At 45.8% G+C, this 13,512-nt stretch overlaps 1 protein-coding gene across 4 annotated transcripts in view; it reads right to left on the bottom strand.

The window, feature by feature from the left end:
* Positions 1-860: 860 nt before the first annotated feature.
* Cog1 (conserved oligomeric Golgi complex subunit 1) overlaps positions 861-13,512 on the bottom strand; it is a 32,212-nt gene continuing 19,560 nt past the window's right edge. For all 4 annotated transcript variants that reach the window (XM_077699379.1, XM_077699377.1, XM_077699380.1 and 1 more), the window contains 7 exons: positions 13,125-13,212; positions 9,624-9,701; positions 9,329-9,405; positions 8,635-8,797; positions 5,569-5,685; positions 2,503-2,772; positions 861-1,076 (listed from right to left, as the gene is read on the bottom strand). In XM_077699379.1, coding sequence (XP_077555505.1) covers positions 936-1,076; positions 2,503-2,772; positions 5,569-5,685; positions 8,635-8,797; positions 9,329-9,405; positions 9,624-9,701; positions 13,125-13,212 — 934 coding nt within the window. In that variant the 3' untranslated portion in view covers positions 861-935. The remainder of the gene's footprint in view (positions 1,077-2,502; positions 2,773-5,568; positions 5,686-8,634; positions 8,798-9,328; positions 9,406-9,623; positions 9,702-13,124; positions 13,213-13,512) is intronic.

Here is a 13,512-nt window from a genome sequence, read left to right as displayed (position 1 = left end):
CTAGCTATTAAAAAAAGCGATTTTACAAGCCGAATTCTAATACAACTTGTTTTCCTCTATCTTATACACCATAGCTTTCCTCATTTTGGCTTACCAAGAAATGTTTAACAGGCAGCATTAACACGAGTTGTTGATTGGTTTCGAGCTATTCATGGCATATTTTTGGGAAGATATTTTGGAGTAAAATACCACAAGCAAACTTCCTGTGTCCAGCAAGCTGACAAGTTTTGGGCGCTGCATTGAATAAAAAGTTTTTTTCTGGACAGCTGTGCACTTGTAGTAGTACTATCTTTGGAGACTTGGCACAAGTACGGTCACATTAGAGGTCATGTTGCAATCCAGCTTTATGGTGTTTAATCGTTAGTCTTTTTTGGTTTGCGTTATGCTTATATTGGCTGCAGAAAAGAACCAAGCGCAGGAAACAAAAACACCTGAACATAAATACCCCAGAAAGTGGAGGCTAAAGTAGCCCCGCCGGTAGCGTAGTGGTTATCGCACCAGACCGGTATTCTGGAGGTCGTCGGTTCGGATCCCACCTGGCGGGCATTTTTTCTTCACTTTGTTACTTTGCTATTTTCCAAATTCTTTATCTTGAACTACTACATCCTCCCCTTTGCTTTCCGAGGTCTTCTTCTTGACTGCCAATTCTTATTTCTGTCTATATATATATATATATATATATATATATATATATATATATATATATATATATATATATAAGCAAGTGGTTTGTTTCACGAAAAATTACTTCCCCACTCCTAAAACAAAAAAGAAAAAAAGAAAAAGAAAACACAGACCCTGTTGGCAGCATGTTTCACATTGAACCGAAAAATGCACTTGCTCGAGTGAGGAGGCAGAGGTAATATAGGTCCCAGTCTAGATTTATTTACACAAATGGATTTTTTAGACATTCCGCATTTGTACAGTCTTAGGTCTCACTGCATTGGTCCGAACCACGAAGAACGCATACTAGTGGCCATTTTCTCATAGAAGGATGGTAAGGCACCAATGGTTGGCGTTGACTGACTAGCCGTTAATGTTGCAGCAGTTGCGACAAGATCAGGCCCTGAAGAACTCTGAAAAAGAAGAAATGAGAATTTTCTCTCACTGCTGAGAAGAAACTGCACAGTGGAAAAGCTGAACACGACAATTAAAATTTGAAGACAACTCCAATCATGAGGTCGGATGTACAGAATGAATGCTGCAATAGTTTGTAAGAGCATGATGGATAAAATGGACATAAAAAACATTTATACAACATCAGCTTTACCAGGGTGATTTTTATAGCATCCGCATTGGCAGTCACATAAGTTCCAACCAAGCACTGCGGCAGTAGGAACTTTGAGGGAAGAGCACAGCCTCTGCTCATTAGAATACAGCCTCATAGCGTCCTAAGCGGGTGCCGCAGACCATGCAAAGCAAAGATGTTGGGACCATGTGACACCATGTCCGGTTGGCATGGTGTCACGTAAAGGATAATTTAGCGCCTGCGTTGAAGGTGTACGCTTTTTCTGAACCAAATGCATGATTGGTACCAGGCAAGCGCCAGTATAGGCATATGGTTGAGCACCATGTGTGCTTGGTTTCTGAAGAAGCAGTGTACGGCAACCACGTCAGTCACAGATCCAGTGAGGCGCTGAACTTTGCCCTGAGTAAAAGGTTTATAACAATAGGTAGGGACACAATGTGGGTCGGATGCTACTACAAAAAGGCTCCTAAGCTATTTCCATGCACCTCCTCCGCCAATGGTAAGGGGGCTTCAGAATTATTATTCTTACAATGCAGTACAAAAGCTTTGCTAAAGGACTTTCAGCATTCTGGTGTGCTTCAAAAATACCTTGTAAGGTTTTGGATGTCAATTCATTTTTAGATACTGCTCACAAATGATAAACCAATCTGGTTTTGCCAAAAATGCCTTCCACTGCTTGGTACCTCTTTACCGGCTTACAGTTATGTTCTGCCAGTGTTCCAGTTTTTGTCACTATTAGAGCATTAACCAAACGAAACCTCAAAATATAAACTCGTTACGTTCAATCATTTCCTGCTGCCTTACATTGGCCCCCTGCAGGCTGTTCGTTTTTTGGACGCCCCGCATTAGCACCAGTACAGATCCAGTCCACTTCATTTTTCAGTACTGTTTCCACCACCAGATGCAAACATGCCTGTTAATTAAGTTACACGGGTTATGCAAAAATCCATTAAACTCCTCAACTTTTGCCAAGTTTGCACAGCAACGTGCAAAGTTTCATACCTTCTATTGCGCAAAGCCATTGAATGATCCCTGGGCATACTAATTGTTCTATGCTATCTCCACCGACAAGCGGGCCCCAAGGAGTTCAACAGGGATCCAATCGGTACACATTGAAAAGTGTCTACGTAGTGCGGGCATAATAAATTTGCACACCAGCCAGCCCAGCTCTGAGCCTTCAAGCGGTCCTGACTGCTCACTTCACTATTGTGCCGTGCATTCATGTGAGGATGTCCCTGCACTGATCCTACTACCTTGGTAGGTGGGGGAGTGGGAGGAGCAAGGCTGCCGCTGCCACTGCCGCCACTGGAGCCTCCAGCGTGGCCCGAGTGGATGGGGCTCTCGTCGAGGAACCGCGACAGGGTGGGCAGCAGGGGGAAGCGGGGGCTCCCCGAGGCCAGCAGGGGCAGCACCACGGGGGAGCCCGGGGGAGCTCTGCCACCCCCAGCAGTGGCAGGGGCGGCAGCTGGCCCAGACACCAGGCACCGGCCCGTGCCGTCCCCGATGCACAGGCCCAGCAGCAGCTGCACACAGGAGGAAGAAGAACACAGGAACCACGTCACGGGGTTCCTCGATGCTGCCAGCGCAGAAGGAGAGCGGCTCTGGGAGTGGTGGCCCCTCCCACTCGTGTGATGAGTGCAAACGGTAGGAAGAAAAGAAGTGGCGCAAGAGAGAAGCCAGGGGTTTGTCGAGGGTACTTAGGGGCTTGAGCTTGTGTGGCGAGGGAAAGCAAAATTTCCTTGCCTATCAGTTTTGATCTGACCAAAACACTGGGCTGGCTGGCAACCACTTCCTCTTTGTCTCAAGGACAGGAAGCCACTTTATGCAGATTTTTTCAGTACGAGCAGTGGCTAATGCAAGCACCAATGGAACAAAGTACTAAGAACTGACGAGTGAAGACACCACGTTAGACACAAACTACGACACAACTTCTCAAAGTGTACAGAGAGTTGCCCCTGAATTACCGGAAACACATTAACTCTTTTGTTACCGTGGGAAATTGACCGATTTTGATGTGTCAACGAAAACGTTTCTTTGTGTGTGTTAACATATTCGTTAGCACATATTGTTCCGTTGCAAGAAGTGCAGCAGGCGAAGTTGGGGCAAAGACAAACGGAGATTTATTTAGGCGAACTTATGCTTCTAGAAAGAAAGCCACCAAAAAGACGTGGTCTCACGTGAAGCGCCTATCAGCCAAATCAGCGTTCCAAAGCACGAGCCGTTCCACAAACTCTTCTACACGCGCCACGTGGAGGAGCCTTTCGTCGTCTTCGTGGCTCCGTCTCATAGCAGACGCACTCGTGACAATATTGTAGTGACATATAATGCAGATGATTCAATTCCCTTTCCAACAACACGTTTTTGAACAGTTTTCATTAAAAATGGTTGCGGAAAAAGTTATTCAAATAAAAATTTTTGTCCAGGCGTCAAAGAGAATAATCAAAAGAAAGTTATGTATAAATACACAACCTGCTGATAGAAAAAATATAGACTATACATTTTATAGGTAAACATTTAAAAAACACGTTCTAGAAAAAAAATTCAGTTGGGCTAAACAATTTTTCAGATATAAAAAAATGTTTGCTCGCATGGTGCTGCACCATGCAGTGAAGCCCGACCTCCATTTCAAGATGTGCAATTTTGGATGGTTCTTTGAAATAAATTTGGTTGTCTGACATTATTTGAGGCCCCAATTTATCCACATGTGATGTAAAATTACCTTGTCCATGATTGACTGCATTTACAGCCAGCATAAGATTCGGGGCAAGCCCCTGATGTGAAGAAATCTGTTTGGAGTTGAAAACAAAACTCGGTGGTGGATACCTGCTGATGTTCACTGTCAGGTTATCACTGCTTTTCTGTCAGAAGTTGCACTTGCTGTTTATTGTCATCTACTGACTCGCTATTGTAGTCCTGCTTGCAGGAATGAGGTGTGATGCGCTAGAATTGTGCCCAGCAAGCTTTCACCGAGTAGCTATCGCACGGCGAAAAGAGTTAAGTACTATCAGCCTCCTGCATTGCAGCGCCGCCTAACATTTTCGCAAAGAAACAGTACGATACCTGTTGTAGACTTTGTCAGAATAGACAGTTCTACTAAGAAGCAACACTAGACCTACGGAAATACCCTTGCACGGAAATGAAACTGGCCGGTTAACAGCTGGCGGTGTGCAAGGCCAACTTGAAGCGCTCTCCTTGTCTGAACTGATATCCGACGACTTGGTGTTATCTTTCAGCTTTCAGTTGGAGCTGTTATTGCAAAAGTAAGGTGCGGGTGAAGTAAAATCACAAGCGGCGTGCTTTTTTTCGAGGAACAGTATTTGGCGACAAAGGTGCCATGGCAAATTGGCTTGAAGTTGGGTAACTGCGTAGCACCACTAAATTTGAATTTGCAATGCAAAAACAAAACCTAAACTGCTGGAAACTGGCTAAAAATGCCAGGTCCACTTGTTAGACATCTAGGGGGCTTTTAGAAATACTTGGAAAAATAAAGCTACCCGTTCTCCGAACAAAAGCTTACTAGTGAATAGCGAGTTTCATTTTCAAATAATTATCACATCTCAACACTGTCGGGTTAGAAAGCTGGTGACATAATTTGATATTTGACTTGCTGGGAGCATTTTGATCAAGAAAATTTGGCGGTGATGGAGCATAACCACGAGTGGCATGCTTTTTCATGAAGTGCAGCAGCACGCCCCCTTTCACAACAACACACACACCTTAGCTCACAAAAAATGCCGTCAGAAATCTCAATGTCACCAGGGTGGGAAAATTTAAGTACTGGTGCTTGTTAGGTACACGAGAAACGACTACAACATGTAGAAATCGGCGATATAAAGCATCGATCACCAGTGATTGATTTGAATAGGCGTGGTAACGAAAGAGTTAAAGATACGCAATTTCCATATCAAGTCTGCATTCCTTACTCAATTTTACACGTTCCACACACTGAAATTGATGCCTGATGCACGAGGATGCACATATAGTAAGGAAAAAAAAATGCGGATATACAAGCTATGACGTGTCCACAAGCACAGTGATAGATGACAACATTGCACATGCGTACACTGCCCTACACTTCCATCAGACAAGCAGGCTTGCATGCTTTAAAAGGAGGGAAAGGGGAGAACATTACCTCCCATTGGGACTATGAAGCAAAGGTTTTTTAGACAAGCACTGCAGGAGCTGATGTGCATTCCTCTTTCTTTGTTTATGGAGGCTTTGAGGACGCACAGCCCATCCTATTCTTTATTGCTCTATTTTGCGAACCTGCACCTACCTAGCTACTCTTCCTTGCCAAGTGGTACTCAAGCGTGACTCACTGAGGACTGCTGGGCTGCCAGGCTGGCTTGCCGATCCAAATGCGGCAACAGCACGTCTAGGTCGAACGGGTCCACGTGGGCTTCCACAGCTGCTCGGGCACGGCTCAGTGCATCCGCCTGAACACGCCAGACAGGTAGAGAGAGAGCTTTAGGGCAACCAGTACAAAGAAAGCAAGCCGGGCATCAGGCCACACAGAGAAGACCTTGAAAGCAGGGCAAGTACTTTCCTTGAACCAAGCTTGGTGAGTGAAGTAGCAACGCTGTCAAGAGGCAAGAAAGCAGAGAAGACATTGAGCACAAGCATGCGCAGTTCCTCAGCATTGTAATTGGCCAAAACAAAAAACCATTCTATCGCCTAACTATACAACACACTGCATAGCTATGTTTTGGATCACGGCTTCCCAGCTATAGAACAATCAACTGAACGCCAGCGATTGTCAAACAGGTTTCATGGTATGAATGGACGACCAGAAGCGCAGCCCCCGCGGTATCATGCTTCTCACTAACCGTGGCTACTCTGAATGCATTTTTTTCATTTTAGGGTTCGGTAAATGCGAAAATTTTGTCCAGTCTGTCTGTCATCTGAACCAGTGGGAAAGTTACTGGTGGGTCAGCTCCCTCGTCTCCCACTCACTGGCAAATTGGTGGGTCACAGTTTACCCACCAGTGCTGGCCAATCAGCGTCCTACATATGGGCCCCCGGTAAGTAGTAAACTGTGGCCCACAAAGTTCCAGTGACCCAAAGGTGGACCACGTGACCCAGGGCAGGGAACTGGACAGGCAGAGAGAAAGGAACAATGTGAAGGAGAGAGTGTGCAGTGGGAGGGTGAAAGATGCGGTGGAGAAAGGAGTGTTACTGTGCAGTGGGACTATAAATGGGAATGGCAGAGGGGGAGGAGGGTGGAAGGAGAAGTGTAGCAGGTGGGAGTGGGGCTTGGAGAGGGGAGCGGGGTAGGAGTGGTGAGGGGGCACCTGCTCAGTGCAGGGCATCCCCAATCCAGGATGCCCTGGCTCTCTCTCCAGGCCCTCTTCACCAGGTCTGCAGAATCATAGGGCCCACGCTAGCCAGGCAAGCCATTCACTGCTCATAGAAAGGGCTTTAGAAGGAGGCTCTGGGTGAGTTGGCACTCCCATACCAAATTTGTTTGCTATCTCCGGAGGGTAGTGGCTTTCTGTCATGTCAGACTTAGGTGCGGGGCAAAGAGGTATCTTGTTCCTTGTTGTTAATAGGCCAGGATGTCGGTGCATTGGAGCAGAAGTCTCATCCTAGGGACAGCAGGCACCATTTGTCTCATGTAGCTAAATAGACCCATACACCATTAGATCATCCCCTGCATGGACCCATGTTCAGGTATCCAGACTAGCAGTGGGTTGGACAGCTGCACTACAGTCTTTAGTATTTTGAGTGCTGTCAGGGACTCATGTGAGAATGGGTCATGCTTAGACGATCCTCCACACGTGGCTGCCGTGTCGATGGCGCTGAGGTGGGAGGCAGGGAAGACACAAAGGCGACCGACGCAAACATTCAAGGGAGTTTATTCCCAATACTACCCTAGCACTCCCGTCTTCTACGTCCTCAACAGACCCTGCATTGCTTGTGTGGGGCCGGGTTGTTCGACTCTGGCGCTACCCGTGGACGATGGACGGTCCTGGCTGGAGGAGAAGCCAGGCCACTCCGCAGCCGCTGCACTCGATGATGACGTCTGAAACCAGTTTCCTCATCCCACGATGGTGCATCTGAAGCTCCTTCGCCCCCATGTACCAAATCGGTGGTGCCATCCCCCGAAACCGAGCCAAAACGTCATCCTGAGCTTCATCTGATGTTTGGTACTGGCCGTAGGAGTGCCGCCAGGTGTCCCACTCTGGGCCCACCATCTGCTACGTGCCTTTCTCCGAATGGTAAACCGTGAATTGGGATCACAGTTTTCCACGATTCCCACAAGTTGCAGCGGCTGCTTGCAAGTCTGTTAGCACCGTAATGGCATCTTCCCCTAGTGGTTGCAGCCACAGCTACAGTAGTTTCTTCCACAGTTTATGTGGTTGTGGTTTACATTGTCGCAGTGGTGACTTGCTGTCATGCCTGAAGCTACTGTCACACACGTGGCATGAGCTGGTTTATGCTGGTATAAGGGTGCATCGGCATTATGGTTGCTCTGGTTATCCCTGTATTTGCTGTGCATGGCTTGCACTCTGGCGGCGTGACGGGTGTTGTTATGGGCTGGATTCACACTTCTTGGTATTGGAGCAACACACACAGCTTCCAGCAGTGTGCGCTCCTAGTTTCTGAAGAGTTTCTTGGCTTGTTGGTGTTAACTTGAGTTACTCTAGTTGAGATATGTGGTGTGATTCTTGTAGTTCCTTCACCATATTGTACAAACCCAATTGCAGGGACTTCTTTGAGGAAGTCTCAGAAGGCAAGCCTAGAAAAAATCTGTATGCTTTCCGCAGTGCTGTGCTATCTTTCTGTTACCCTGATGGCCAAATATGGTGTACCATATGTGTACAGGTTACAAGAACTGGATACTTCCTAGCGGCCGGATTAAAAAGACTTAGAACGATCGAACCTTGTCTGTGATGCCTCCATAACAGAGCATTATCAATGCCTTCATTTTTTATACCTACCTCCTTTTCTCATGTAACCTAGAGCCATCTCTGCTAATCAATGTTACTTGACCAATCAAAAGGGAGGAAGGACAAACCAAGATTTTCGCATTTACTTAGGAGAGAAGAAAGAAAGAAAGAAAGAAAGAAAGAAAAAGAAAAGGAAACTATACTTCGTGTCCCAGATTGGCAGTTGTGCTTTTTGCACAAAATAGAGGCAGTCCCTGCACAGCATTACATTAACTACTTCTCATACTCTTCCACAGTTCAAGACTGGGGCAGGCAGGGGGAAATGGGAAAGTAGCCAAACCAATACTGTGCAGTGACTACCTTTGTTCTGTGCAGAAACACCACAGCCAATCTGTGACACAAAGCTGTATCAGCAAGAGCAAGTTGCGTTAGAAAAAGCTGCTCCCCCACACAGCCATGCACGGAGCAACTCCTCAACTTCACGAGGTGACCCACCTGGAAAAGCAGGCTCAGAACCAGCAGGTCCATGAGCAGCTGGAGTGCCCAGGTCTGGCAGAGGGCGGGTGGCAGCTGCTGCGAGGCCAGTGCCTCGCACGAGCGCAGGTAAGCCGGCTCCAGCCCAGCCACCAACAGCTGGCTGGCCTCAGACTGGATGCCCCTGCAAGGCAACAATTTCACTTCCCTGCTTGGGTCACAGAGCTCACACTCAAATGTACCACTCAAGGCACCGAGGCACACTGCTTCAAGTGCTTGTTGTTTCGACCCCAATGTAACTGCACGTGTCATCCCTCCTACCTTACACTCACAGATGGTGCGCCATGTTGATGAATTTCTCCGCGTCTGCATGCAACGGGTCTTCATGCTGAACCTACACTTATCAGGCTAGCCAAAGAAGTGCTTGTGTTAATTAGAAGTAGTTAGAAAAAAATAATCTCATGTAGCTAGAACCGAAATGGGAATGAAAGGAAGAAAAATAAACCTTCAATTTTTCTGTTTCCTTTTCTAAAAATAAAAGGTACCAAAGCAACCCTGCCACGAAACCTCAGGATAACACGAGTGACAATAATCCTGGACAGCTTAGAGAAGCAGGGGAAGCAGCCGACTGCAACTGAAGGCACCGGCAGAGCAAAGGCTGCAGCCTTCTGGGGAGGAGAGAGAGCAAAGCCCTGCAGTGCAGTGCACTACTCACTTGGGCATGCTGTGGCCAAACAGCCGATTGACCCGCTGGCACAGGGTGAACAGCAGCTCCTGCAGTGGCACTGTCACCTGTGAGGGGGCAAAAGGACCTCAAGTGAACTAGTATCAACAACAGCGACAGGTGCACCTTGGCACAGTTGAAGCAGCTAATTCAAACTCACAAATTCATTCCACATTAAATTACACGTCCCCATAAGCTGCAGACCCAATGCAGTCCGTACATCTGATGCGCGCACACTTGCGGGTGTGCAGGGAAGACTGACAGCCACGCGGGATGCCGCACTCACCTGTAGTGGCAGTCTCAGGGTGGACTGTACTTGGTGGCCGCCCTCGGACTCTTCCTGGACCTCCACTTCGCCCCAGCACTGCAGAGGAAAGCATTGGAAAAGGGAGGTCAAATTAATTGATTGATTGATTGTAGGGTTTAATCCGGTAGGGTTTAATCCAGAGCTCTCCACTACGGAGCCATAGTGGAGGGCTCCGGATTAATTTTGACCACCTGGGGACGTTTAACATGCACCGAAATCTCAAACACACGGGCGTTTTTGCTTTTCGCCTCCATCAAGGAAGCGGCTGCCGCAGCCGGGAATCGAACCCGCGACCTCGTGCTCGGCATGGGTGATCAAAAAGGGCTCAAAAATATTTAAAGGGACCACTAAGTCATCCTCTTAGATACATCACCCAAAAAGACAGCAAACATTATATTCATTCTTTCAGGTTTCATGGCTCTTTACCCCAGCTAAGGGCATGTTGGTGCAGTTGGACAAAAAAAGAGAGTGTGCAAGGTTACCTTCAGACATCAAATGAGCCACCCTGTGGCATCAAGGAGGCTCTATGTGTATGTGCTTCAGCCACAAGCTAGCAAGGGCACACACGGCACAAGAACATGGGTGCACTTGCGTTTGTAGTTTACCACTGAACTTTTTTTTTTTTTATTTGAAAGATTTCAAGAGATGAACGTAACATATACACATAAGGTGGAGGGAAAAAGGCTACAGCCTGACGAGGCCCTTCCTCCCAAAGTAGATTGCACCGAAGTCGGGAGCAGCACACACCACAAAATCAAATGAAAAAAAAAAAAAAAAAAAAAAGATACAGTATTTTCTTATATGGTACAGAAAAGGAACAACACAGCGAGCATATTTGTCGAAGCCCAAAAAACAAAATAAAAAAACATCGTAAAAGGAAAAAAAAAAAGTATATACACACACATAAGACATCCACTAACAATTTTACCGCAATAATTTACAAATCAGCGGAAAAGATAGAAAAAAGCATGACATGCACACGTTTAATAGAGCCTAACAGTTCAGTTTAAAAGTGAAAACATGACAAGGAAGTCAAGTTTAACACAGAAAGTTACTCAAAAATAAAAAACAAGCTTAATTAAAGTAAGAAACGCGAACGTTACACTCTTTCAGCGAAAATTATAGTCTGCTAACACATTGAAAATTGGGTATATCGTTGTAGCAATACCTGAAGCAAATGTTTTTTAAACAGTTTTATGGATTTAAACTCTTTAATAAGCGCTTCAATCTCCTCGTTATTATTTAAAAAGTCTATGACCTGATATTGCTTCAACTGAATGCCATAATTCGTTCTAATTCTCGGCTTTCTGTAATGTTGTTTTCTTAGGGGGTACGCTGTCTGTGGTGAAGATTCCAGATTCGGAAATAAGTTGGGGTGTTCATAAAATATGTGGTGGATATCCTGCGATATCCTGGTTACAACATCCGTCCAACATCCAACATCCAGGCCAACACCCATCCTTTTCTATTGGGTTCCAAGTATTCATAGTTCCAAGCCACAATAATGGCAGCCGCATATAGTGAGGAAGCTAACAGGCCCTGACAAGCTACAACATATTACACAACTTCAAATTAGGAGGGACGAAAAATTCGTTTAAAAAGAGAAAAGGAAGAGGAGCAGGGGCCATATCCTGGAGTGATTTTCTTCCTATTTTACACTTGCAAAGAAAGTAATATTATATGTTTGCTTCACTGCACCAACCAATTCTGAAGCTGTTAATAAATGAAGAAAGAATTGTGAACATCTAACCAGTACAGCCGTAGATACTGAGGGCTACAGTTGACCCACCTCATGGTAGAAAAACAAAACTAGTTCTGAGAAAACAAGGCTAGAAGATTATAATTAAAGGTCATGTAGCAGAATTTAGAGTGTGACAGCTAAGAAAACAGGGCACAATTGCAATGTTTTATAAGTACTTTCTTTTTGACCTGCAGGGTGGAAATACTATAGCCAATTGGTTCTCTGCAAAATTTTTGCTTCTCAAAAGTACTGTCTCCCCTTAATTAAGGAACAGTTCTTGCATCAGTACTGACCAAGTTCGACCACCTATTAGAGTACCAATGGAGCTCAAATGTCTGAAAGGACACTTAGCTCGCACCGTGAAACAGGTGAAGAACCTTTCATAATCATGTCTTTTTTATAGTCACCCACTTTGCCTCCAAATGTGCAAATAGACAAAGATGAAACAATACTTTTCACTCCTGCAGAGATACCATTGCAATGAGCTGTTAAACAGAGTTTCTATCACAGCCGTTCTGGTGCACTGCATTTGCGTGTAAAGAGAGCCGTACAAGCCCAGTACTTCCGGTGCAATGCAGAATGCAGGGTGTCTACCAAGTCTTCTAGATAAATTCCCTCAGTGGCACAGAACTCTTTATGTCCACACGGGCTGACACCACTTCACCAGTTGCTGTCATCCTCTAAAAAGCACATTATAAAATAAAATATGACATAACAAAGTTTGAATGCTAACCAGTAACTTTTATGTCATTAAAAAAAAACATAACAGAGTGGTAGCAGAATTCACAGTGAATGAAATATGAAACGTGAAAACACATTTTTTGTTCGTGCGAAAATATGAAATATTTTCACATGAATGAAAAATGTATTTTTTTTTATAACACCAGATTCACAACTCAAAGATTCGCAACGTGCATCACCTAACTAGAAACCACAGTAGATGGTGCCAGGTGATCCAGCATAGGATTCAAAGCTACTACTGCACCTGCCCCTGTAGACTCCCTTACGCTGCCACAAGCTATCGCGGCGCGCAACATTTTCTTCCGCCTTTCAGGAGTCTGGGAAACACGCCAGAACACAAGGGGAGCGTACAGGGGGTCGGGAGGGGTGAGGGGGGGGGACTTGCAAGCTGTAAGAAGCTAGTTCTCACTGAAACCGGTGACTTCAGACGGCGTCATCAGCAACGGCTCCGGAGGGCTGTCCACTTTTGACTTGCTGTTACTTGAACCAGCACTACCGTGAATTTCACTTCCTTTATAAAGTACAGCTAATCTTCCCTGATAGAAGTACAAATTCCATGAGTTTTTTCTGAGTTTTTCCAGAGTATTCAAACTTCCCTGAGAATTCCAGGTTTTCCCTGTTTTCCAGGTTGGTAGACACACTGAGAATTTTAATTAAGTATGTTCATATGTCGTTCACCGCTCCTAAATGAACCTAAAAAACACCAGACCACCCTTATCTATGAAAAAAAAAATGTGCAGAATTGAGTTAAGATGAAATTTTACAATAAAAAAAATCACGGGTCATGGGGAAAAAATTCAGCAATGCTGAGGCTTGAACCCAGGCTGTTCGGTCCAAAGCCCACGATTCTACCCCTAGGCTAATGAGGCTGAATAGCAGAGTTCCTTGAGCAGCTGCTGAAGGAATAGTGGGAGTGGAGTTCTCTAAGTGAAGCAGTAGATGGCGTTGCGTGCACACAGGAAGTGCCTGGCTTGTACCCACAGGGGCAGGGAACCCACCAGCATGGCAGCCAGGAAGTGGTCCAGTGTGTTGAGCTGGTCACCCAGAGAAGCCGCCTCTTGCTGCACCACTGTGGCAAAGCTGGCCCTGCAGAAGCACAGGGTGAGAGAGAATACTCGTACAGGGCAAATCACGTGTAATGCAGATCCACTCGAGCTGCCTGATGCTAAAGTCCTTGGGAATGGGGTTAGGGGTGCAAGGAGCCACTGTCACACCTTTTCAAGGTCGGCGCAAAGATTACGTGCGCACTTCTTTTTGCTTACAAAGTCCTTCTTAACAGGTGCGGTCCTTCTAACACTTTCTTAATTGCTCCGTTTCTACATAATAAAACTGAATAGCCTGCACACACAGCAAGAGAATCACGAAGGTGCAAGCTTAAGAAGGTAG

Source organism: Haemaphysalis longicornis, unplaced genomic scaffold (genome assembly GCF_048455015.1).
Source record: "Haemaphysalis longicornis isolate Haplotype H1 unplaced genomic scaffold, Haemaphysalis longicornis Haplotype H1 scaffold_2, whole genome shotgun sequence".
Lineage (NCBI taxonomy): Eukaryota > Metazoa > Arthropoda > Arachnida > Ixodida > Ixodidae > Haemaphysalis > Haemaphysalis longicornis.
Note: the sequence above shows the minus strand (reverse complement) of the source record. Positions and strands in the feature narration are given on the sequence as shown.